Below are 23,262 nucleotides of genomic sequence, written 5' to 3'. Positions count from 1 at the left end.
ACAAAAGATGTGAGAGAAGTATCATAGCTAGGTCCTTTGAAAAAATGTCTGTACCAAGGAATGAAAGGTCATCGTGAATCTCCCCCATCCTGTGGATGTGATCCCTTATCGTAGGGGAATTTGCAAGACAGAAAGCTGTTGTAGCTTCAACTCAAGAGTTGATTGATGCCGGAATGTCTGGATCTGAAACAGAGATGCCAATCTCCTCCAAATCTTTGCAGTAGTGCGGATGCATCTGACATGTACGAGTACAGAATATGTACAACTCAAAAGGAGAGAAGAGCGGGCTTTGGCATTCAACCGATCCCATAAAGTCGTGGAATCCGTGGTCACATCATCGTGAGGATCCATGGTAGGTTGGGGTATAGGGGCAATAACAAAATCCTAAAGGTCACAATCGTCAAGGCGGCATTCCATGCGGCACAACCATAGAGGGTAGTTTGTCCCATCCAGCTCATCCGATGCGGGTAGAGTGGGTAGGATTGGCACCTGCTCAGGAGATGCTATCAATGCCAAAAGGGGATGGAAACCTTGGAAGAATAAAGTGGGAAAGAGAGATAGGATGGTCGGGGTCTAAATCATCTTGAACGACATGATCCCCGAGATCATACACATTGGCCATAGATGTCCTTCAAAAAATACTTGTGAGAAGAAAAGGAAGATGCTATCATTGGGATGTTCTCCACCTGTACAGGGTCCGTCGATATGCTAATCAGAGAGCAATGTCGACGTGGAGTATTGGAGGTGAGAGAGATGATGTGATGTTGAGCAAAGAGGGGCTGATTTGCAAAACACAGATATGGCTGCAACAGATGTAGTGAAACCGGTCAAAAACGTGTTGCCGAACTAGGAAAGGGTCCACTTGGCAAAGTAAGTGATTGGTCAGTAGAAAACACAACAAAAGAAGGCCTGCTTGCATGTAAAAACAGGCCGCCCAGCACATAAAAGGTGTCGCCAAGCCTGGAAATGTGCTGCCCAGCCTGGATAAGGTCTCCTGGGCGTATGTGAAGCCACCTAGAGCTGGAAAATGCCCTGCAGTAACAAAACGCAGGTTGGAGGTGGTTCAGCTGCTTGAAATGCAGAACGCATATATCGCATGTGCAGGAGAGGGAAACAAGAAGGCAATAAAAAGTCGAACAACAAGGAACAATATAACAAGAAGGATGAGAAGAAGTCAAAGCCCAAGTGCTTGCACTATGGGAACGGCACTCATTTGGAGAAGAAGTGTTGGTAGAACCCGCATTTGAAGCCAAAGGAAGGTTCGAAGGACTCAAAGGCTACCCTTGCTACTTCCAAATTTATCTTTGTGCATTTTTTGAGGTTGAGAAGACAACCGTGTTGGCCCAAGTGTGGATATATCGAGTGATTAATTTAATGGAAAATGAATGAGAACGAAAAAATTAATCAATGCACAACAATACTCAATCACGAATGAGAAGTAATGAATTAATGTGTGTGAGAGAGAGAGTACAACACTCTAGGTGATCATACTGAATAATGCCACAGTTGTGCAAAACGAGGCACAAAGTGTCTTTAAATAATAGAATATGAAACCCTAACGGCTTAACTGTCATAGGAAACCCTAAAATAAACCCTAATCCTAGTGTAGCTTAGTGCTAGGATACTAAAGGAAAACAATTGCATTTAATGACATTTTAAATGCCTAGGGAGCTCGGATCATGGATCAAAGGGCATCAATGCATAGCCCACAAGATGGCCTACAACCCCTCCATGAAATGGGTGGATTGATCTAGGAAAAATAGCAAAATCCTCAAAAAGGAAAGAAAATATGCGGTCATGGTTGCACAAGTTCATCTAAGTGGATATAGCCACCTATGGCATTATAGAGTATGATAGATCATGGAACAAATGGAATCAAGTTCAAGGCTTGCCGAAAAGCATGGAACTTTGGTCAAGGAAGAGCCTTCGTGAAAAGATCTGCCAAGTAGTGTCTTTAGTGGGTACATAAGACAACTCTATTTCTTTAGCTGACATTGGCTCATGAACATAATGATAATGAACTTTTATACGCTTTGTGCAGGCATGGCAACAGTGGGTTCCACACAATGGCCAAAGCAATTTGGCTGTTAGTGTAGATAAGTGTCGGAGCTATTTGCTGTACACGAAGATCTGCAAGTAACTTGTAGAGCCCAACACACCCTACTATGGCTATGAATGCTGCTCTGTACTTAGCTTCATAACTAGAAGTAGCAACTGTAGTTTGTTTCTTGCTGAACTAGGAAACAAGAGATATACCTAAGAAGAAGCAATTGCCACTATGAGAGACACGAGAATTTGAACATCTAGCCCAATCACTGCGAGAATATCCATGCAAAGAGAGTGAAGAATCAGCCTTGTAGAAAGGCCAAGATCTTGGGTGCCTTTAAGATATTGAAAGACATGCTTCATTGCCTGCCAATGAAGTATTGAAGGGTTGTGCATATATCTGCTCAACTGGGAGACAACAAACTGAAGATCGGGCCTCGTGTGGCACAGATAAATCAAGCATCCAACAACTTGGTGATATAAAGTAGTATCAAGGGATCCACTACCATCATCAGAAGCGAATCTAAAACCAAGCTCCGAGGGAGTGGACACGAGCTTACAATCCTCAAATTGGAAATGCTGAAGAAGCTATCCAATATACTTGGATTGTGTCATAATGATGCCCCCCTCAATGGTGGCAAATTGGATACCCAAATAATAGTGAAAGTGCAAGATTTGTCATGGCAAATGTATACAGTAAATTAGCCTTAAATGTTGCAATTTGACTAGCATTGGTCCCAGTGACAAGTATGCCATCAACATAAAGCACAAGAATAATAAAATCAGATCCCTAATGTCGTATGTAAAGAGTAGCCTCAGTAGGGCTATTCTGAAATCCAAGATGCAATAGATGGGAATGTATGTAGGCATACCAAGCCCGTGGAGCTTGCTTTAAACCATACAAAGCCTTCTTGAGACGACAAACTTTGTGCTTAGAGCCTTTAACTGCAAATCTTGGAGGCTGAGAAACATATGTCTCTTTAGTGAGATATCCATGGAGAAATGCTGTCTCGATGTCCAAGTGATGCACCTCCCAATGAAAGTGTGCAACAAGGGCAATAATACTAGTAAAGGTAGTAATGCGAGAGGTAGGGGCAAAAGTCTCCTCAAAATTGATTCCTTGTTGTTGGGCAACAAGGCAGGGTTTGTACCTGTCAATATTTGACTTACTTTTAATTTTATCAACCCACTTGGTACCTATGGCTTGCTTGCCGTCAAGCAAGTCACATGCTTCCAAGTGTCATTTTGATGGATGGAATCAATTTGTGTTTTCATTGTTTCCACCCAACGATCAGTTGAAAAAGCATCTTTATAACATAGAGGTTCTTCATTGCATGTTGTAGCCACCAATGCACGTGCAAGAAGATTACCTTGATCCTTGTGAGCAGAGACTCATGTGTAGGCAGCCAAAGGAAGAGGCTGTTTGCTGTCCCGAAGAGTGTCTAATAGCCAGCGAGGGACTCCTTTAGGTTGCTGAATTTCGGCCCTTGTATGCTCCAATGGATCAAGAATAGGGGGCTGCTCTTCAGACAAGGTATCGTGATGCTATTGTGGTTGTAAATCAGGCTGAATAGACTGCTGTAATGTATCATGTATCTGTAGATGGTGGAAATGAAGGCTAAGAAGAAGGATCAGCCATGGAACCATCATGGAAAAGTGTTAGTAGGCTGTCAAAGATGTCTAAAGCATCAATAATAGGCTGTTTTTGATAGTCTAGCAAGGGGTGAGAAGTATTTTCAGCAAAGATAACATCTTTGCTGACAATAACCTTGCTTGTAGAGGGTTGATAAAGAAGGTACTCATAACCCTTTACATTTAAGACTATATACGATAAATATGCAGCGAACAACCTTATCATCCAACTTATGCCTTTTCTGAGAAGTCACATGAGCGTATGCCAATGATCCGAGAGTCCTCATATGAGAGAGAGGCGGCTTGGAGCCAGTTCATGCCTCATAAGGTGTGATAGAAGGTCTATTCGGTTCCCATGGTAGCATTGTGGTTGAGACGGCTTTGCTCCTCTTGTAACAAAAGAGACACAAGCTGGTCAAAGCTGAGGTAACTTGGTTACCCATAGTTACCAACCGCAAGGTGGTAGCAAAACCTTGATATGAGTCTGATAGACCATTAAGAGTGATGGAAACAAGTTGGTTACCAGGAACTGCTTTATCAATATTTAATAATTGCTTAATAAGATCTTTAATGCCAGTGAGATAGGCATCCATATTACCATTTTATGTGAATGTCTTCGAGTTGCTTACGTACGTATGGAACACACGCTTCATTGCGCACTTGATATAATGATGGAAGCTTATCCCATGCTTCCTTGGATGTCTTGCACGATCGGATATGTGGAATAATGACTCTCTTCATGGATAAAGTGATCAGGGCATGCGCTTGGGCGTCATGCCCATCCCATTGAATGTGATCTTGAGTGGGAGGGGTTGTTGAAGAAGAAGATGATTTAGCATCAAGAGAGCCACCTTGCGATGTGGAAGTAAGAGGTGGTGAAGGTGTTGGAGAAGTTGACCTTTGCTCAGTGCCATTGGCAATATGCCATAGATTCTTCGTGACAAGAACATGTCGCACCATGTAAGCCCACATTGGGTAATTGGTGTTGTTGAGCTTGGCGTTGGTGCCAAGCATGCCCTATAAATCATTTTTATTGTTGGGCATGAGTGGAATCCAGCAATAAAATAATATTTACCAAGTGAAGAGAGAGAATAAATGCCCGAATAATAATAAATCACTGATAGAAGAATTGTTGTCTATTTCAATGAAGTCAAATAATATGGAGAATAATAATTTCTCTTGCTGTTTTCCTACTGAGGAGAGAGAAAAATATGCAGAAAATAATTATTTTTGGAAATAAATATTACCTGATCAAGGGGTGATTAGCAATATGCTGAAATCAAAGATTAATGGCTGGAAATGCTCCAATAATGCAGATAGTAGTAGAATATACTGAAAATTCACCCAATAAGATGCCATAGTAATAAAATTTGTCTTCAATGTCGGGAAAGAAACAAGGCCAGCAGCCAAATATTATAATTTTGGAGCACTTGAGGGTGAAGAAAATGAATTGAGGCAAAAGCCCCAATATTTGGGCGCTTTGGTGGTGGAATTGGGCAAAAGCCAAAATTTACCCCGAAATATGAAGAGAAATTGAAGAATTTGGGCAAAATTTTTATCCAATTAATGCCAAATGCCGCCCTCTAAGCTTGATTTTACACTTTGAGTGGACTTTTGGCTCCTCCCCACCTTGTGGTTTAGTGTATGAACATTTGGTTGAGCAAGGTTGATTAATGACTTCGACACTTGGTGAAGAGTCCGAGGAGATCTCAATTACATCAATATTCATGTTTTGACATAAGGCAGTGGTACTAATGTTACTAAATGCAGGGAGAGAAGAGTTCTCAAGTACAAGAACAAGTCTTGCTTATTTAGTTGCTCATGAAAGTACAACTTGGGTCACTCTCACTCCAAAGTTGATATAGACCCTTGGGCTGTTTATATAGCCCTAACTGGCTAGGGTTAGGGTTTCCTCTTCCCCTCAGGACCATTCACACCTGCATGCCTTTGTCCACTCTTGCATAAGGAGGGTTCATATTCCTATACTCAATAGATTGAGCTGCGATATTAATGAATTTTGATGAATTTCAAAAAAGGCTCAAACTTTTTGAAGAAATTGGGGTGAAATTGGGCTTGAATGACAAAAAGGCCTAAATTTTATTGGGACATTGAAGAGAAAATTGACGTTTTTTGCAAAATTTTTACTCGAAAGATGCTGAATGGGGCCCAATGATAAATTCTACCTCAATGTCGATGAGACGAATGCTGAATTCTCGAAAAGCACCAAATTTGGTGGCAAAATTAGAGAGAGAAATTTGGTCAAATTGTTAAAAAGCCCCAAATTCGTTGATGATTGATGACAGATTTCTTCAATCCAACAAAAGTTTTGGGAAAATTGATGGAAAGCCCCAAATTTTTGTAAAGATTGGGCACAAATTGAGTGAAATTTGAGAAAGCCCCAAATTTGTGCTTGGGAAGGGGCTTGTATGTGAACATGGGCTTGCTGTTGCGAATTAGAAAAATGAGTTGAATTTTAATAAATTAAAATTGAAAGTTGTCGGCGGGCCTGAGGTGGCTTAATGCCGTGGTGATGTGCTAGTCTATTGGTGACGCGAAGGCAGTGGAAGGTGGGTGATTTGGAGTGGCGTAAAGATGGCAAGTCGGGGGGGTAGGGGACTCGTGTTAGTGACGTGGAGCTGCGTGAACTTGTTGGTGGCAGATAGTTGGGCTACATTTGATTATGCAAAAAGAAGGCGGTGATTGGCATGCGAATTGTGAGCTAGAAGGTGGCAACTCTCAAGGCAATGTTATGGCGATCTGAGCATAGGCAGGAGGTTGCACAATTGAAGCTGCCAATTGCTTCCGTGGCATTTGCAAGTTGGGCGATGGACATCATGTCACGGACAAGGTGGCTAGCATAACTAAATGGCCGATAGATCTAGGTGGTAGCTGGCGAGAGCCTAACTTGGACAAGACCGTCGAGGCAACCAACAAACTTCGATGTGAGACCAAGGCGGTGCAATAGAGGTGGCAACTTAGGAGGATGCAAGGCAATTGTTGCAAAATGGCTATGATCGAATTGTGTGCGCGATTGTTGATGAAGAGAATAGAGCTAATGTAGTGGCAATGGCTTGGGGCAACAACTGGCCGAGGTGTGGGGCTCAATGGCAATGGTTGCATGGAAGGTGGCTGTGAGTGATGGTGATGGCGAAGAAGGTACTTTGCTTTGATACCACTGTTGGCCCAAGTGTGGAGTAATTGCGCGATTAATTTAATGAAAAATGAATGAGAATGAAAGAATTAATAGATGCACAACAATACTCGATCACAAATGAGAAGTAATGAATTAATGAGAGAGAGAGAGAGAGAGAGAGAGAGAGAGAGAGAGAGAGAGAGAGAGAGAGAGAGAGAGGAGAATCATACTGAATAATGCCACTCTTGTGCAAAATAAGGCACAAAGTCTTTAAATAATAAAATATGAAACCCTAATGGCTTAACCGTCATAGGAAGCCCTAAATTAAACCCTAACCCTAGTGCCACTTAGTGCTAGGACACTAGGGGCAACAACTGCATTTAATGACAATTTAAATACCTAGGGACCCTAGATCATGGATCAAAGGGCATCAATGCGTAGTGCACAAGATGGCCTACAAACTCTTCCTCCATTGATGAGAATCCATGGTTCATTGAGAGTGGGGCATTTTCATATGTGACCTTTTGATAGGATTTGCTTCAAGTTCTCTGCTCTAGAGAGGGTTTCGTCTCACCAGTGGTGACAACTCTTTCATACCGGTTTGTGGAGTGGGGACTATTCTCTTGATAGACATGTTTTGTCTGTTGAGCTTTTTATGTACTGGATTTGGGTTTTAACCTTTTTTTGTACATGGTTTGATGCAACTAGGTATTTGTGTGGTCTTTACCTAGGATGCTTCTACAGGTTCTATTCTTTGGACATGTACATAGGAGGGCGGGCTTTGCAAGCTCAATGCCCTTGTTGCGTGGACTTCCCATGAGCTTGGGCTGCTTTGGCATGTTGGCTATGGGCACTTGAATTTTAACTCCATCAGGTAGGCTTCTTGTAAGAAGTTAGTGAAGGGACTTCCAAATTTTCTTCTCATTGAGACGTTATGCCCTAGTTGCTTAATGGGCAAGCAACATAGGTAGCCTCATCCATAGGTTACTTCTTTGAGGGCTACTACACCGCAATAGTTGACGCATACTGACTTATGTGGACCAATGGGCACAACTTCCCTTGGAAAGGTCAAGTTGATGTTGAATGTTGATGATTTCAGCCGGTGTGTGTGGTTGCACTTCTTGGAATACAAGGATGAGGCATACTCCAACTTCCATGAGTGGAAGGTGTTTGCGGAAACACAAATGTCTTTCAAGGTTTGAGGTGTACAAGCTGACCTTGATGGCGAGTTTTGTTTTAACGTTTTTTCTAAGTTTTGTTGGGATCACAACATTCAGATGGAATATTCCCATCCAAACACACCATTTGAGAATGGTGTTGTAGAGCATGCCAAGGGTTGCATTTTGTTTGCTAATGGAATGGATCTATCTGATCAGATTTGTTCGATTCGTCCTATTTGGTTTGGACAAAAAAAAGACCTCGTCATTTTGGAAAAAGAAAAAGGACAAATTGAAAATCTTCCTCTACCTCTACCTCGCTTACGAACTTCTCTTCCTCTACGTGTCTTACCACTATCTACCTCATTCTCTTCCTTTTCCTCTACCTCTCTTCAACCACCTTCTCTTCCTCTATCCCCACCTCCACCCCTCTTACCCTACCTCCTTTATTAGTACTCATTGGGCTAAAGTATTTACATTTGGTCTTGATTCTCATTCTATTCACTGTTGAAGCAAGAAGGTCAAAGTTAGTATTGAATAGATAATGCCTTATGACATTCTATTTCTTGGGTCATAGCTCTCATGTTCAAGCAAGTAATATTTAGTAGATGAATCCTTAATTTTTTATGTATCTTTTAATGATTGTACGGAACACTATATTTTGTCTGACATTTTTTGTGTATGCTCGGTACTATACTAAGTCCACGGACGAGATGGATTGGACAGATCGTACGCAACTACCATGAGTGTGCCAATTGGACCATGCTTGAGATGGCTTGATTGATGTTGTAGCATAGGAATCTACCTCACTCTCTTGAGATGGCTTGATTGATGTTGGAGCATAGGAATCTACCTCACTCTCTTTGGGGTGAGGCGGTTGTTATAGTGGTGCATATTTGCAATAGGTCTCTAACTTTACTATTGTAGGTTATGGCTCCTTATTAGGCTTTCGTTGGGAAAGAGCCTTTTCTATCCTAATTTTCCCTTGTAGCAGGATGGGTCTATCACCATTTCTTGATGGTATCGACGGGCTCATGTAGGATACAGGAGTGACTTGCTTTCCTGCAACCCCTTCAAATCGACGTAGATCAACTAGGATAGAAGTCCAATGGGATAGTTTAGTTTGTGTGAACTATGCTCTCATGTCATGGATACTTCAGGATCATGAGCCTACTAAAATTGATGAAGCTCTTGCACAAGATGTATGGCTCTGTGCTATACATGAGGAGTTCGATGGGATTGAGCGTAACTGGACTTGGGAGTTGGTTTTGCGTCCACAGAAGTGGAAGGTGATTGGTGTGAAGTAGTTCTTTAAGATCAAGTAGTTGGCTAATGGCTCCTTAGACAAGCATAAATCCAGGCTTGTTGCCAAGGGCTTTGTATAGAGGGCAGGTTTGGACTATTTAGAGACTTTTGTACCTACAGCCTGTACATTAACTATTTGGGCTATTTTGGCTCTTCAAGCCCATCTCTGCTGGCCTACCTTTTAGATGGATGTAAAGTCTTTGGCATCAGAGGATTGATCAATTCTTCTTATAGAGTGGCTTCCATTGATCAAATCATGACTCCAACATTTTTTACAAGGTTGTGGGTGACAAGAGTATCTTAACCATCTTATATATGGATGATACGACTATCACAAGGGTGAATCACATGAGGTTGATCAGACTCCAGAGACCTTGCGATAGGAGTTCGACATGATGAACCTTGGAAACCTTTAGTTCTTCCTTGGTCTGGAGATCAGTCAGATGACTCCAAGCATGGCCTATCATCCATAAAAAGATGGACAAATTGAAAGGGTCAGTAAATGCCTAGAAGTCTATTTGAGATACTTTTCCCATGATACACATAGTATATGGGATCATCGGATTCAACTTGCGGAGTTTTGTTACAATAATACATATCACATGAGTATAGGCATTGATGGACTTAGAGGAGCACAACTGAGAGAGGTGGAGATCGAGCAGGAGTGAGCAAAAGAGAGAGTGTGACGGCTGAAGAGTGTGTGAGCAGAGTGAAAGTCCGAGTCGATTAGTGTGTACCAACAATGTATTGGTACACAAATAATAAAATGTATTTATACTTAGGGCACGTAAAGGGTGTTAGCGATGATCAGTCCCTCGTGGAGCAGGCAGCCATGTGGCAGTTAGGTACAGTTGGACTGTACCAGTCGGCTGCATTTAATGCAGCCGACCTGTCATATTTTTTGCATTATTTCAGGCTATTTATAGCCGACGTTCTGCACATTGTTCCACACTTCTGTTTGCAGATTTCAGGCTGGAGATTCGTGCAGACTGCAGCGTACTTCGAGGTGGACAGCAGGTTGCATCGTCGAGGTGGAGACACGCAGTCCTGTGCATTGCGCCCGTGTATATATCTGCATATCTTTGTATACAGCACACCTTATACAGTAGATCTTCATCTTCCACTGTCTCTTTCTCTCTCTCTCTTCTCTCTGTGTTCACTCTCTCTTTCAGTCTTCGTCCCACGCTTCCGCATCGCTGCACTCTGACATGGTATCAGAGCAGTGAGGAAGGGTTGACTGAGTGAAGAACCTGCCTGAAGAGGAGATTCCATCGCGACACAAGGCTGCATTTCCAGCGTTCGAGGGCGAGTGGGAGGGCTGCGCATCGGAACAAGGCTGAAGCGAGCGTGGGTGTGCAGGAAAAGAGTCTAGTTGGTGGATTTGCTGCTGTTTGAAGAGGAGGAAGGCTGTGTTTTCAGCTTTTAAGTGCAGGTTTTACTTTTTCATTGCCTCCGGCGGGTGAAGAAGGTTCGGGACACGGAAGAAAAAGCCCTAGCAGGTTGCGTTTTCACAGTCAGAGGGGGACTGCTTTTGCGTTTGCACAGGCATTACAGGTGAAGATGTCTATAGAGATTGACTTGGAGTTCCAAACGATCATGGATTGAAAGGTGCCTATCTTACTGGCTCTTCCCTCAGATCAAAAGCTCGATGGCGACAATTACCGCATCTAGTGCGTGATGATGTTGGCCATCCTTGAGTCTTACGATTTGGCGGAGCTTGCATAGGAGGAGATTGACCGGCCCTCGGTGAGAGATGAGTCCAAACTCTCTTCCGATGCTTGTGCGGAGTTGGCCAAGGCCCAGTCTCACTAGGACAAACTGAATGCCCGGATTCGTTCTTTTCTTTTCTGTCTTGTACTACAGCCGTGATAGCCCACATCAAGCACTTATGGTGGCTCGGGAGATATGGTTGAAGCTTGACCAGATGTATAACCGGATGGCCCTTATGAAGAGGGTTTCTTTGGAGGTGCAGATGCGGACCTTGTCCGTGAACAAGTCTTCTTCGTTGTGGGAGCACATCAACAAGCTTAGACAACTTCAGATGCAGGTTCAGAATGCAAGGAAGCCAATTTCCTCCGAAGACATGGCGATCCACTCTTGTCCCAGTTGCCGCCCCGATTTGATGCTTTCTACTCCGCCCTTATTGCTTCGGGGCGTGAGTCTACTCTTCGGTGGGAAGAGTTGGTTCCTATGGTCTTGGACCAAGAGGAACAACTGAAGGGACAACATGCTTCCAAGTCGGAAGCTTTGACAGGTCAAGCCTCTTAGAAGAAGGGGAAGGACCAAAAGAAGAAGAAGGAGGACAACAAGTCAAAGAAGGACAAAGAAAAAGAATCCACATGCCATATTTGTGGTAAGACCGGCCATTGGAAGAAGGATTGCCCTGACAAAGACAAGGACACCAACAAGAAGGACTCCAAGGATTCTGGAGCTGTGGCTGCACCCTCATCAGTTGCGTTTCTTTATCTAGCAATCATTGAGGACTCTACATCAAAGGCTTCTGATGCTGCGATGACCGCCCCCCGGGCTCGAGAGTGGATTGTCGACAGTGGTGCCTCCCGGCACATGACTCCTTCATCAATTAGTGTTGCCCAGTTGCGACCTTTGCGTGGGCAGATTCTCATCGGAGATAGCTCTTCGGTGTCTATTGCAGGACGGGGTGAGATGCAGCTTATTCCAGATGGACGTGGTGGTACTCATACCTCAGAGGCCTTGCATGTGCCAGGTTTAGGGTATCATCTACTCTCGATTCATAAGATTTGTTCACTTGGACTTTTGGTGGAGTTTGACAGTGATTCGATACGAGTCCTTGATTGTGGATCCCGGAAAGTTCTCTCATCCGGATATGAGGAGAACGGCATCTACAAATTGACGTCTTCTACCGCTCTCCCTACTCTTCTTCTTATCTCTCAGACACAATCCGAGCTATAGCATGCTCGGTTTGGTTACCTCAACTATGATTATCTTCGGAGGGCGTCACGCGGACAGCTTGTTCGAGGGTTGCCGGACATAGTGGTGAGCCAGCAGCCATGCGTCTCTTGCATTCGTGGGAAGCAGCATAGGGATGCGATTCCCAACAAAGCTTCGCGGCAGTCTACTTCCTCGATGGAGCTTGTATCTACAGATCTTTGTGGCCCTATGCTGAATGAGTCCTTGAAAGGGAGCTTGTACTTCATGTTGATCGTAGTTGATTACAACAGGATGACTTGGGCCTACTTCTTGGCATTGAAGTCGGAGGCATTCTCCCACTTCAAGGATTGGCTTCTCTTTGAGGAGGACCGATCGGGCCGGTGTTTGAAGACCTTGCGCTCCGACAAGGATGGTGAATTTGTTTCTAATGAGTTTACTCGTTTTTGTACAGATAAAGGCATTTACCAGGAGTTTGCTAACACCAACACTCCTCAAGAAAATGGCATTTTTGAACGGAAGAACCGAAGTGTGATCGAGATGGTGCGCACCATGATGGAGCACTGACAGACACCTCAGTTTCTGTGGGCCGAGGCTGTGGCTACTGCAATTCACAACCTCAACCGATCCCCCACTTCGGCCGTTGATGGGATGGCGCCTTTTGAGGCTTACTTTGGGACTAAGCTCGATGTTTCTTATTTTAGGGTTTTTGGGTGTGATGCCTATGTTCACATTCCCAAGCCTCATTGTGATAAATTTGAAGTGGCTTCCCGAAGATAGGTGTTCGTTGGCTACAGCTCTCAGTCCCAAGGCTATCATTTGTATGATCCCGTAAAGCGGGATGTGTACACCAGTCGAGATGTGCGGTTCTTGGAGATTTCGGCCATAGCAACGGGTGAGGAGCATCCCGTTCTTGGAGATCCAGGGGAGAGTTGGGCTTTCGAGACAGTTCCTTTGGAGCCAACACCTTTTGATTCCGATTCTGTTTCTGATACAGAGTCTATTGTTCCACCGGTCACCCCCGAGGAGTCACGACCGGTGGATATCCCAGAGTCTTCAGCTAATGGAGAGCGACGAGGAGAGGTCTGGCCTCCTCCTCGTTCAAGGATCGAGGGGATTCCCGAGAATGGGGACCGCAGGATGGTCCACGGCGGTCACGGAGGCACCAGGCACATTCTACGGAGCTTGTTTGCTCTAACTATTGTTTGATGACCCATGTTATGCAGGATCGAGAGGCCACCTTCGTGAAGGAGGCTTTATAGTCCGCACCATGGAAGAAAGCTATGGAAGCCGAGTTGGAGGCTATTGAGAGGAATGGCACTTGGTACCTCATGCCTTGCCCCTCATAAGAAGGTGATTGGCGTCAAATGGGTTTTCAAGACCAAGTACCTTAGCGATGGTTCTTTGGACAAGCACAAGGTTCGCCTTGTTGCTAAAGGTTTTGCACAGCGCCCAGGGATTGATTGTCATGATACTTTTGTCCCCACTGCTCGTATGGCGACTATTCGAGCTGTTCTTGCCTTGGCTGGCCATAGGAGATGGCCTGTCTACCAATTGGCTGTGAAGTCAGCCTTCCTCAATGGTGATTTGAAGGAGGAGATCTATGTAGAGCAGCCTCCTGGCTTTGGAACTTCCAATGGGCAAGTCTACTGGTTAAAGAAGCCCTTGTATGGCCTCAAGCAGGCTCCGCGTGCATGGAACAAGAAGATTGACTTGTTCCTTCAATCACAGTTGGGATATCTGCGTTCCAAGGCCGATCTGCAGCTTTATGTACACACTTCCAAAGCTGGTTGTGTGCTTTTTGTGTTGTATGTCGATGATTTGATTGTCACAGGTGATCATGCACAGAAGGTCAAAGAGACGAAGGCAGCTTTACATCAGGCGTTCGAGATGACGAACTTGGGTCTACTTCACTTCTTCTTGGGCCATGAGATTTATTAGTCTCAGAGGGGGATTTTCATCTCTCAGCAGAGATATGTACTGGAGCTCTTGGTTTCTTTTTGCGATGGAGGATTGTCAGACCATTTCTACTTCTATGGATTCGAACTGGAAGGCCACTTCACATTCCGATTCTCCCTTGGCGGATGCTTCCCGCTACTGTCAGTTGATTGGATCCTTGATTTGGCTCCTCAACACTCGTGTTGATCTTTGTTTTGCTGTAGGTCTCTTGGCGGGGTTCATGAGTGAACCTCAGACGGTGCATTGGTAGGCTGCCCAGAGGATACTTTGGTATTTGAGGGGGACCTTTGACTTAGGGATTCATTATCGAGCAGGCACAGGTGGTTCAGATCTTGTACTTGTAGGTTGGAGCGACTCGGATTGGGTTGGCGATGTGGACCACAGGCGGTCTACTACAGGCTACTGTTTTACCTTGGGTGCAGGTGTTATCTCATGGAGTAGCAAGAAGCAATCCACGGTAGCCCTTTTGTCTACTGAGGCGGAGTATCGGGGCGCATCTTCCACCACATGTGAGGCTGTGTGGCTTCGGAGATTGTTGGAGGAGCTTGGATGCCCCCAGACCCGTCCTACTTTTCTGCGCTGTGATAATGAGAGTTGCATTGCCTTGGCACGGAATCCTGTTTTCCATGCTCGGACGAAGCACATAGAGATCCAATACCACTTCATCAGGGAGAAGCTTCTGAATGAGACCATAGCTGTGGAGTATTGCAAGACGGAGGACAATCTTGTAGATTTGTTTACGAAGGCGCTTCCCCAGGCTCTACTTCGGAGACATGCTCGATCCCTTAGGCTTTTGCCCCGTCCAGGCTCTGAGAGGGGGCGTTAGTGATTATTAGTCCCTGGCGGAGCAGGCAGCCACTTGGTAGTTTGGTACAGTCGGACTGTACCAGTCGATTGCATTTAATGCAGCCGACCTGTCATATTTTTCACATTATTTCAGGCTATTTATAGCGGATGTTCTGCACATTGTTCCACACTTTTGTTTGCAGATTACAAGCTGGAGATTCGTGCAGACTTCAGCGTACTTCGAGGTGGACAGCAGGTTGCATCGTCAAGGTGGAGACATGCAGTCCCGCGCACTGTGCCCATGTATATATATGCATATCTTTGTATACAGCACACCTTATATAGTAGATCTTCATCTTCCACTGTCTCTTTCTCTCTCTCTCTTCTCTCTGTGTTCACTCTCTCTTTCAGTCTTGGTCTCATGCTTCCGCATCGCTGCACTCTGACAAAGGGTGCATTCACATGTACAATGTGCGTGTACTATACATGGGTTTACCGGGTCTTTATCCCAACAACCTCCCACTTAAAGGTCCGATGTGAACCTCTAGCTAACTAACTCCAACTAGTCGAATGCAATGCTTGTGCTGAGCTTTGCTTAGACTTTTAGTGAGGACATCTGCAAGGTTATCTTGTGTTTTAATCTTGGTCAATGTGATTTGACCATCTTCCAGAATCTGTGTGATGAAGTGATATCACACATCTATATGCTTTGTGCGTGAATGATACATGGCATTCTTAGCCAGATACACAACACTCTGGCTATCACATCCCAAAACTGCAGTATCCATAGACATGCCGAGATCATCTGCAAGTCTGCTCAACCATATAGCTTCCTTAGAAGCTTTAGTAGCTGATATGTATTCAGCTTTAGTGGTACTTAGTGCAACAATGTTTTGCAACTTGGAACACCAAGAAATAGCGCCACCAGCAATTGTGAAGACATACCCGCTGGTGGACCTATGAGTGTCCAAGTCACCTGCCATGTTTGCATCACAATAACCCTGTAAACTAAGTGCTTCCTGCCCATAGCATATACTTTTTCTTTGTGTACCCTTAAGATATTGAAGAATACACTTAGCCTCCCAATGTGCTTTGCTAGGATTTGACATAAATCTACGAATAACTCCCACTGCATGAGCAATGTCTGGACTAGTAGCAACCATAGCCTACATAAGAGAGCCACAAGCTAATGCATAAGGAACTCCCTTCATAGCATTTTCTTCCACGTCATCTTTCAGGCTGTTGGCTTTGCTAAGCTTGAGATAAGGAGGTAAGGGTACCCCAAAAGGCTTAGCTTCTGCATTCTCTCTCTATGAATCCTCATGCCCAAAATATACTCTGCATTCCCCAAATCTTTCATGGAGAAAGCTGATTTCAGCTGATTTTTGAGAGTATCCAAGGTAGTCTTTCTTTTCCCAGCTAGCAACATATCATCCACATACAAAATATGCAGCACCACCCAACGATTTCACGGGTATACTACATACATTAGAATGCACTAAGTCCAAGACATTGGCCTTACAAAAGACACCAGAGTAAAAGGAAATTTTTATTTGCTTTCCAAACTGACACTCATTACAAAAGTCAAGTTTAGAGCCTTTTCTATCAACCCTCTTCAGAGAAGTAAGGACATCAAGTCCTTTTTCGCTCATATGGCCTAATCTCTTATGCCATAACTCCAAGTGACTGTAAATTTCAGCAACTGCAAGAAACTTGCCATCTAAGGCTTTGTAGTGCAAACAATACAAAGTGCCCATTCTTGGTTCCTTTTGCAATTAGCATGGACCCCTTTTCACTTTCCACAAACCACCATCAAATAGTGTGGTGTAGCCATGCAAGTCAAGCTGGTCAACAGACAATAAACTCTTTTTAATGCCAGGCACATATTTGACATCTTTTAGCACAAGCTCTTGACCATTGTCTAAAGACAAGTGTATTGTGCCAATCCCATCAATGCTTCAAGCATGGTTATTTCCAAGATACACCTTTCCATAACTGCGTGCATTGAACATAGCAAAACAATCTAAGCAAGGAGTCACATGGAAAGAGGCACCAGAGTCTACAATCCAAGTCTGAGTGAGACCATCATCAATTGACAAGAGTGCATCAATCACACCGGCCTTGGTAATCTGCATATCCTGCATGTGACATACAAGGGCATTATAATCAGCTGTACATAATACATCAGCCTCTGTATTTGAAAGCTCCTCTATGACTACACTAGAGGCCACATTGGCCTTTTCTTTGCCTTTGGTTGTCTTCGATGCATTTGTCTTTTCTTCCTTCTTCTTTTTATCTCCTGCATTCTTCTCTCTCTCTTGTTTCTTCTTGTAATACCTGCAATCAGGTTTCTTGTGGCCCTTCCGACCACAGTGATAGTAAGTAATGTCACTCTTTTCCTTTCCTTTGCTCTGACTCCTGTTTCTGTACCCTGCATTTGCATTTTTCTTTTCAGCCCTGCCTCTTATATTATAAGCCGAGTTGTTGCCTTCTCCACTAGATATACGTCTAATTTCTTCATTCAAGATAGAACCCCTTATCCTATCATATGAGAGATTGGGGTTATTGCTGAGTGAAACCACCAAGGTGTCCCATGAGTCAGGCAGTGTCATGATAAAAAAGATCGCTCTAAACTTATCATCAAAGTCCAAATTTGCATCTTTGAGCTGATTTAGAATCCTTGTAAATGCACTCAAGTGCTCAGTTGCAGGCTTTGACTCATCCAGTGGCATATTCACGAAATTGCGCATTAAATGCACCTGATTAACAGGTGTGGTGATCTCATAAGTAGTTTTCAGCTTCTCCCATATTGCATAACTTGTATCTAAACCTTTAATGTCTATCAGAATGTCAGCACCCATCTTTATGTAAGCCACAACCTTTTTATTTACTCTGGCCCAATTTGAATCAGACATTAGTGCGGGTTTATCTTCCTGCAAAGCATCCTCACAATCCTTTAGGAACAAAATGCCCTGCATATGGTCTTTCCAAAGGTCAAAACCATGACCATCAAACCGTTTAATCTCCATCAAACTCTTGATGTTTGAACTGGAAGAAGTTGCAGCCATTTTATCACGAACACAGGAGTAAATGCACTAATCTGCGGAAGCACAAGCTGAACCAGCAAAATACATTGCTGTTCTCCCTCAATGAGAAATAAATCTCTGTTGCTTGTACATGAACCAGCCACCACACGGGCAAAAGATGCAGAAATTTACCAAATTCTGCGCAAATCCCCAAAATTTCAAGTCCAAAATTGCATAAATGTTAGTTAATTTGACCCAGCTGAGCAAAACTTTGCCAATACATGAAAAGCTCTGAATTTCTAGGATCCAATGTCAGGAAATTTTACTCAAAAGAGCAAAAGTTTGACAAATTTGGTAAAATCCCCAATTTAATTGAGGTCACCGCTCACAATATCTGCAATTTTTGACTCGAAAATCATTGATAGGCATGAACGATGTCAAATTTGGGAAAAGCCCCAAATTTTTGGCTCGAATCTTCACAGATCTGAGATGTGTGCCTCCGGCGTGTGAACACCCACCAAGGCAGGTAATTGAAAAATTAAAAGAAAATTTTGATTTTATAAGACTAATGGGAGGTCGTTGACCATCGCGTGACAACTAACACGATCCGCTAGTTAGTCGACGCCTGCCCGTTGTGCTGTAGCCGTCGCCTAGTCGCCCGCCCACAGGAACCGTCACGCTCGCTTGTTGGAACCGTTGCTTTGGTCGTCAGCTGCTGCTGCAGAAAGTCGCCTACCTGTCACTTGCTTGTCTGCACGTTTGCTATCAGTTGACTTTGCTTGTCGCTTGCCTGTTGAAGGTCGCTTGCCTATCGCTCGCTCGCAGAAAGTCATGTTCAAGTTGGGAAGCGTGCACAGAACCTTAAGCTTTGATACCAATTGATGGACTTAGAGGAGCACAACTGAGAGAGATTGAGATTGAGCAAGAGTGAGCAAAAGAGAGTGTGACAGCTAAAGAGCGTGTGAGCAGAGTGAAAGTCCGCCGAGTCGATTAGTGTGTACCAACGATGCATTGGTACACAAAGAATAAAATGTATTTATACTTGGGGCACGTAAAGGGTGCATTCACATGTACAATGTGCATGTACTATACACATGGTTACCGGGCCTTTATCCCAACAGGCATGTCACCGTTTGAGGCATTGTATGGATACAAGGTCCAAGTACCTTCAAAAATGTTTCATGATGAAATAAATCCTCTTGCTCAAGAAGAGTTAGAAAAGATGAAAGCCTTAATGAAACAATGCAAGAAAAACATTAGAAAGGTACAAGAGACTATGAAATCTTATGCAGATGATAAAAGAAGGTATGTGGATTTTGAAGAATGACAATGGGTATTCTTGAAGGTACCTAAATCTTGTTATGCATCTCTTAAGGGAGGACATAATAAGCTTGCTCATTGCTATTATGGTCCATATTAAATCACAAGGAAAATTGGAGATCTTACTTAGCAACTTGATTTGCCTTCAACCACTTGCATTCACAGTGTTTTTAATATCTTGCAACTCAAGAAGTATATTGACCTTGACACTCAAGTTCTTGAAGAACTACCTCTCCTTGATGAGGATAGGTTGATCGTTTATGAGCTCGAAAGGATTGTTAGCCAAAGGGAGAAGGTTCTTAGGAATAGTATTGTAATGGAATATCTTGTTAAGTGGAAGGGTTTGCCCATGGAAGAGTCTTCTTGGCAACATGCTTCATATTTGGAACAATTTCCATGGCTTCGTCAAGAAGATACTTCGTTCATTGAGCAGCGGGCAACTTGCTGTATTAAATTTCTATGTTGAAAATAATTGGCCTATTGACATCAAATTTGACTTTTGATGCTATGGATAGATATCTTATGAAGTATAGTTCATTTCTATACCTCATATGCGTCAATCCAACATTTCTATCCAAAGTTATAGGCCATTTTCTACAGCTACCCTATTTAGGACAGCATGCCAGATCTCCATTGTTTGCACCTTGATGATGCTTCAGAATTGGCCTCTCATTTCTTCATTTTACCATCTATTTACCATTTCAATCTTCCAAGTTTTGAGGACAAAACTTTTGGGTAGGGATGGATTGTAATACAACAAATTTCATACCCTTAGTTTAGGGAATTAGCTTATTTTAGGCTGAAGAATAAAAGGCAAGAGGGTGCCAATGTAACTCATCCTTTGCACATTTGTAAACTTCTCCATTTCTTGGAGCTTGAGGGTTTCTTATTTTTCCCACCAACATTGAGGATGGATACTCAATGCCCACCATTGCAAGGGGTGGATTTCTTGCAGCAGCCTGTCATCTTAATTCTCATTGTACATTGGTTCAATTTAGTTGTGGCTACCTTGTGTTGTAGTTAATACATGTTCAGCCATGGCATGGCTATGGCTAGTTGATTCATATTGTGTTTTCTTGGTATTTCAATTCAAGATAGGCTAAGTTCATTTCAACTTTTTTGTGCACGACTTGCACTCATTGCCATAAGTAACACTAGAAGAGTCATAGCTACCTTCACATTTGTGGACTCACACTTTACTTACTACACGGATCACTTGAAGGTACTTTGGCACCACCATGCATGTGCACTCCTATCAAACCACTTAGGCAGGCACATAGTCATATGCACTTCACAATAGAAGGCCACTGAATCACTACTCTTGACCACTACAAGTAGGTACACCACAATTAGGGTAAAGTACATTGCTTTGCATTTAGACACAACCTACTTGATACACACACCTCTATCATAAGCCGCATAATCCATATGTACTATACCCATATCTAGGCATACCAATCACTACTTATAGGTTGTAGTCACCCACATAAGTGCACACTCTGCTCACTCATCTTAGGTGCATATCTAGGCATACCAATCACTACTTATAGGTTGTAATCACCCACATAATTGCACACTCTAGTCACTCATCTTAGCTGCATTGTCCTCAGGATAGGTACACTCCATACACTTGGTGTTGGGCTCACTTGCACCCTACTTAGGGCATTTTCATCTCCTAGCATAGGTATATATTTGGGTTTCTTTCCGAGTTTGGTATGGTTGGGTGTTGTCCTATTTCTTGCCCCATGGACCATGAGTCCAAGCTGGTTACTGCTGGAGATCCCCTTCTTGATGCTACCCAGTACAGGTGTCTTGTTTTCCTGTGGTCTTTCTCTTCTCCTTTCTTTCCGTGTTTGTGTTCCTCTTCTGTTGCGCGCTTGGACACATGAACTAAAGAAAAATTTCCTTTGAAGGTCCCATTATGTGGGTCATATTGTTTTTAGGGCTTTCTTCTAATGGATCTTGAGAAGGACACAGAAACTTGCTGACTGATAAGTATGTACTGCCAGTGGATATCATCCTGAAAACTCTTGATATGTGCCCAATATGTCACTTCTTGATTTTTCAAGGATAGATTGAACTCATATTGATGAGCTTCACTAGTTGTTCCTGATATGTCCTTTCTTTTAGTGCAGATAGAGAAAACCTATGGCGTGATTTCTTTACAAACCCTGACTTGTGGGAGGACAACCGATTCAGGAAGGTGATCACCATCTAGGAGTTGTATACTGTAAAATATGTACGTGCAATTTTTGTTCATAGTTGCATAATCATCTGACAAGGAAACCTTCTTTGATTGATTTGGATTTTTAACTTCTTTTTGCTTGGAAGTGTCACGAGGTTAGCTAATGTCAAATCTTTCTGCTTTCTATAGAATAGCTCAGAACATGCTGATTTCAAGCATCGGATCACTAAAGAGAATCTATGGATTGATGCAAGCTGGAATCCTCCTTGGGTGAGAGTAGAACTATCCCTAATGACACATTTTCAAGCTGTTCCTCTTGATAGTCATCCACTTTTGAAAGAAGATGAGAATGATCATGAAGGAAGATTACAAGTTGCCGATTAGTGCATCTATCACTCTTTTATGTATAAGATGTGGGTACTAGAGGTAGTACCTGGTTCTTTGTAAACAGTGTTAATCCTATTGAGTTTTCTGAGACAGGAGGCCATCCTGGATGTGATGGATGATTGCAGCTAAATAGATGATGAAGATTAAAGCTTTGATATATGTCTAGGTTTTGCTTTCCAGGGAAGACCTGTGAGCTGCCAAGCTGTAGTGATCAGCTCTCTAAGCTTTATACCCATTCTCAGCTATATATCCTTTATAGAGGTGACATCTTCTGTTTGCCTCTCTAAGAGACTCTCACTAATTGTATAAACAAACATACTCCTCCCAGTTCTACTATCTGAATTGTTGAGCTTGAAACAGGACATTATTGATTAGGATCAGCAGAGTCTGCCTATTGAGCTCCCTCAGATGCATATTATGTTCTTCTTAATGGTCCTGTTGGTTCATTGTAGTGACCTTCATCTTGTTGGTACTTATGTCAGAAGTAATCACAATATTTACTTCAATTGTATTATTTCCAACTATTCAGTTTTCTGCTTAGTGAACTCTTGGGTAGTGGCAGACTCCAATATGATTTGAGGAGGTTGAAGTATGTTCTGCCTTCTGATGGTTGACTCTCTCTCCCTTGTAAATGTGATTGGCAGAAGCAGTTTTCAGTACTCTCATCATTGGCACTGCCAATGGTGTGAAAACTTGCTAAAAGGAATATATTTTGCATTTCTGTAGACAGTTTAAATTACATGTGGGCATATTGGTCTGAGGTGAGGCTGTATGCATAGTGGTACTAGTACCACGTATGAAAGGGTTCATACTATACTGTACTATAGGTACTATACTGTACATATTAGTACCATAAGGTACCAACTTAATGGATACTTCTTTTTGGGTCTGATCTGCACTTTGAAATGAGTTAAATGCTTCCAATACAGTTCTGTCATGGGATTGTGATGTTTGAGATTCAAACAACTTCTCTACCTTCTATTGTTGGGGGGAAAACGGTTTTAGGAGTGAATAACATATTTTTATTACATTGGACCTTTAAAATTGCTAGGCAGCACTATTTAGTATCATATTTGCTTTTACTGTACCATATCACACTTTTATACCCAACAACCTTGGCTGTATGGATTGAAATTATATTGGGGGTCAACACCCATCTTTTAAGTGCAAGCAAGTAGCTGGCATATTGCACCCCATTGCACACCCGGTCTGGATAGTGATTGTGCCTTATAAAATCAAGTATGTGAAAGACAAACCCCAGGTGATTTGTAACGTAGAGGTCTACAGCAGGCAATTGACAAACCACAACAAAGTAGTGTGCAGATGCATGCACACATTTTAACTACATTTAGATTGTCTCCCCATTGTTTGTGAGCATCAACAGTTAGACCATTCTTGCTAGGAGTTTCTGTCCACTTT

The 23,262-nt window shown here is 43.0% G+C and overlaps 1 protein-coding gene across 6 annotated transcripts in view; it reads left to right on the top strand.

Moving 5' to 3' along the window:
* Positions 1-22,602, top strand: part of LOC148024575 (uncharacterized) — a 35,869-nt gene extending 13,267 nt beyond the window's left edge. Inside the window, exons 2-4 of one of the 6 annotated variants that reach the window (XM_087694195.1) lie at positions 21,402-21,474; positions 21,651-21,726; positions 21,937-22,602. In XM_087694195.1, the coding sequence (XP_087550321.1) occupies positions 21,402-21,474; positions 21,651-21,726; positions 21,937-21,972 (185 nt within the window). In that variant the 3' untranslated portion in view covers positions 21,973-22,602. Of the gene's footprint in view, positions 1-21,401; positions 21,475-21,645 lie in introns of all 6 variants that reach the window. The other 5 variants (XM_087694194.1, XM_087694193.1, XM_087694192.1 and 2 more) reach the window with 5 other exon arrangements.
* The last annotated feature ends 660 nt before the right edge of the window (positions 22,603-23,262 follow it).

The sequence above is a fragment of the Lygodium microphyllum genome, chromosome 15 (genome assembly GCF_053477565.2).
Source record: "Lygodium microphyllum isolate KBCC chromosome 15, Lygodium_microphyllum_v1.1.10, whole genome shotgun sequence".
Lineage (NCBI taxonomy): Eukaryota > Viridiplantae > Streptophyta > Polypodiopsida > Schizaeales > Lygodiaceae > Lygodium > Lygodium microphyllum.
Note: the sequence above shows the minus strand (reverse complement) of the source record. Positions and strands in the feature narration are given on the sequence as shown.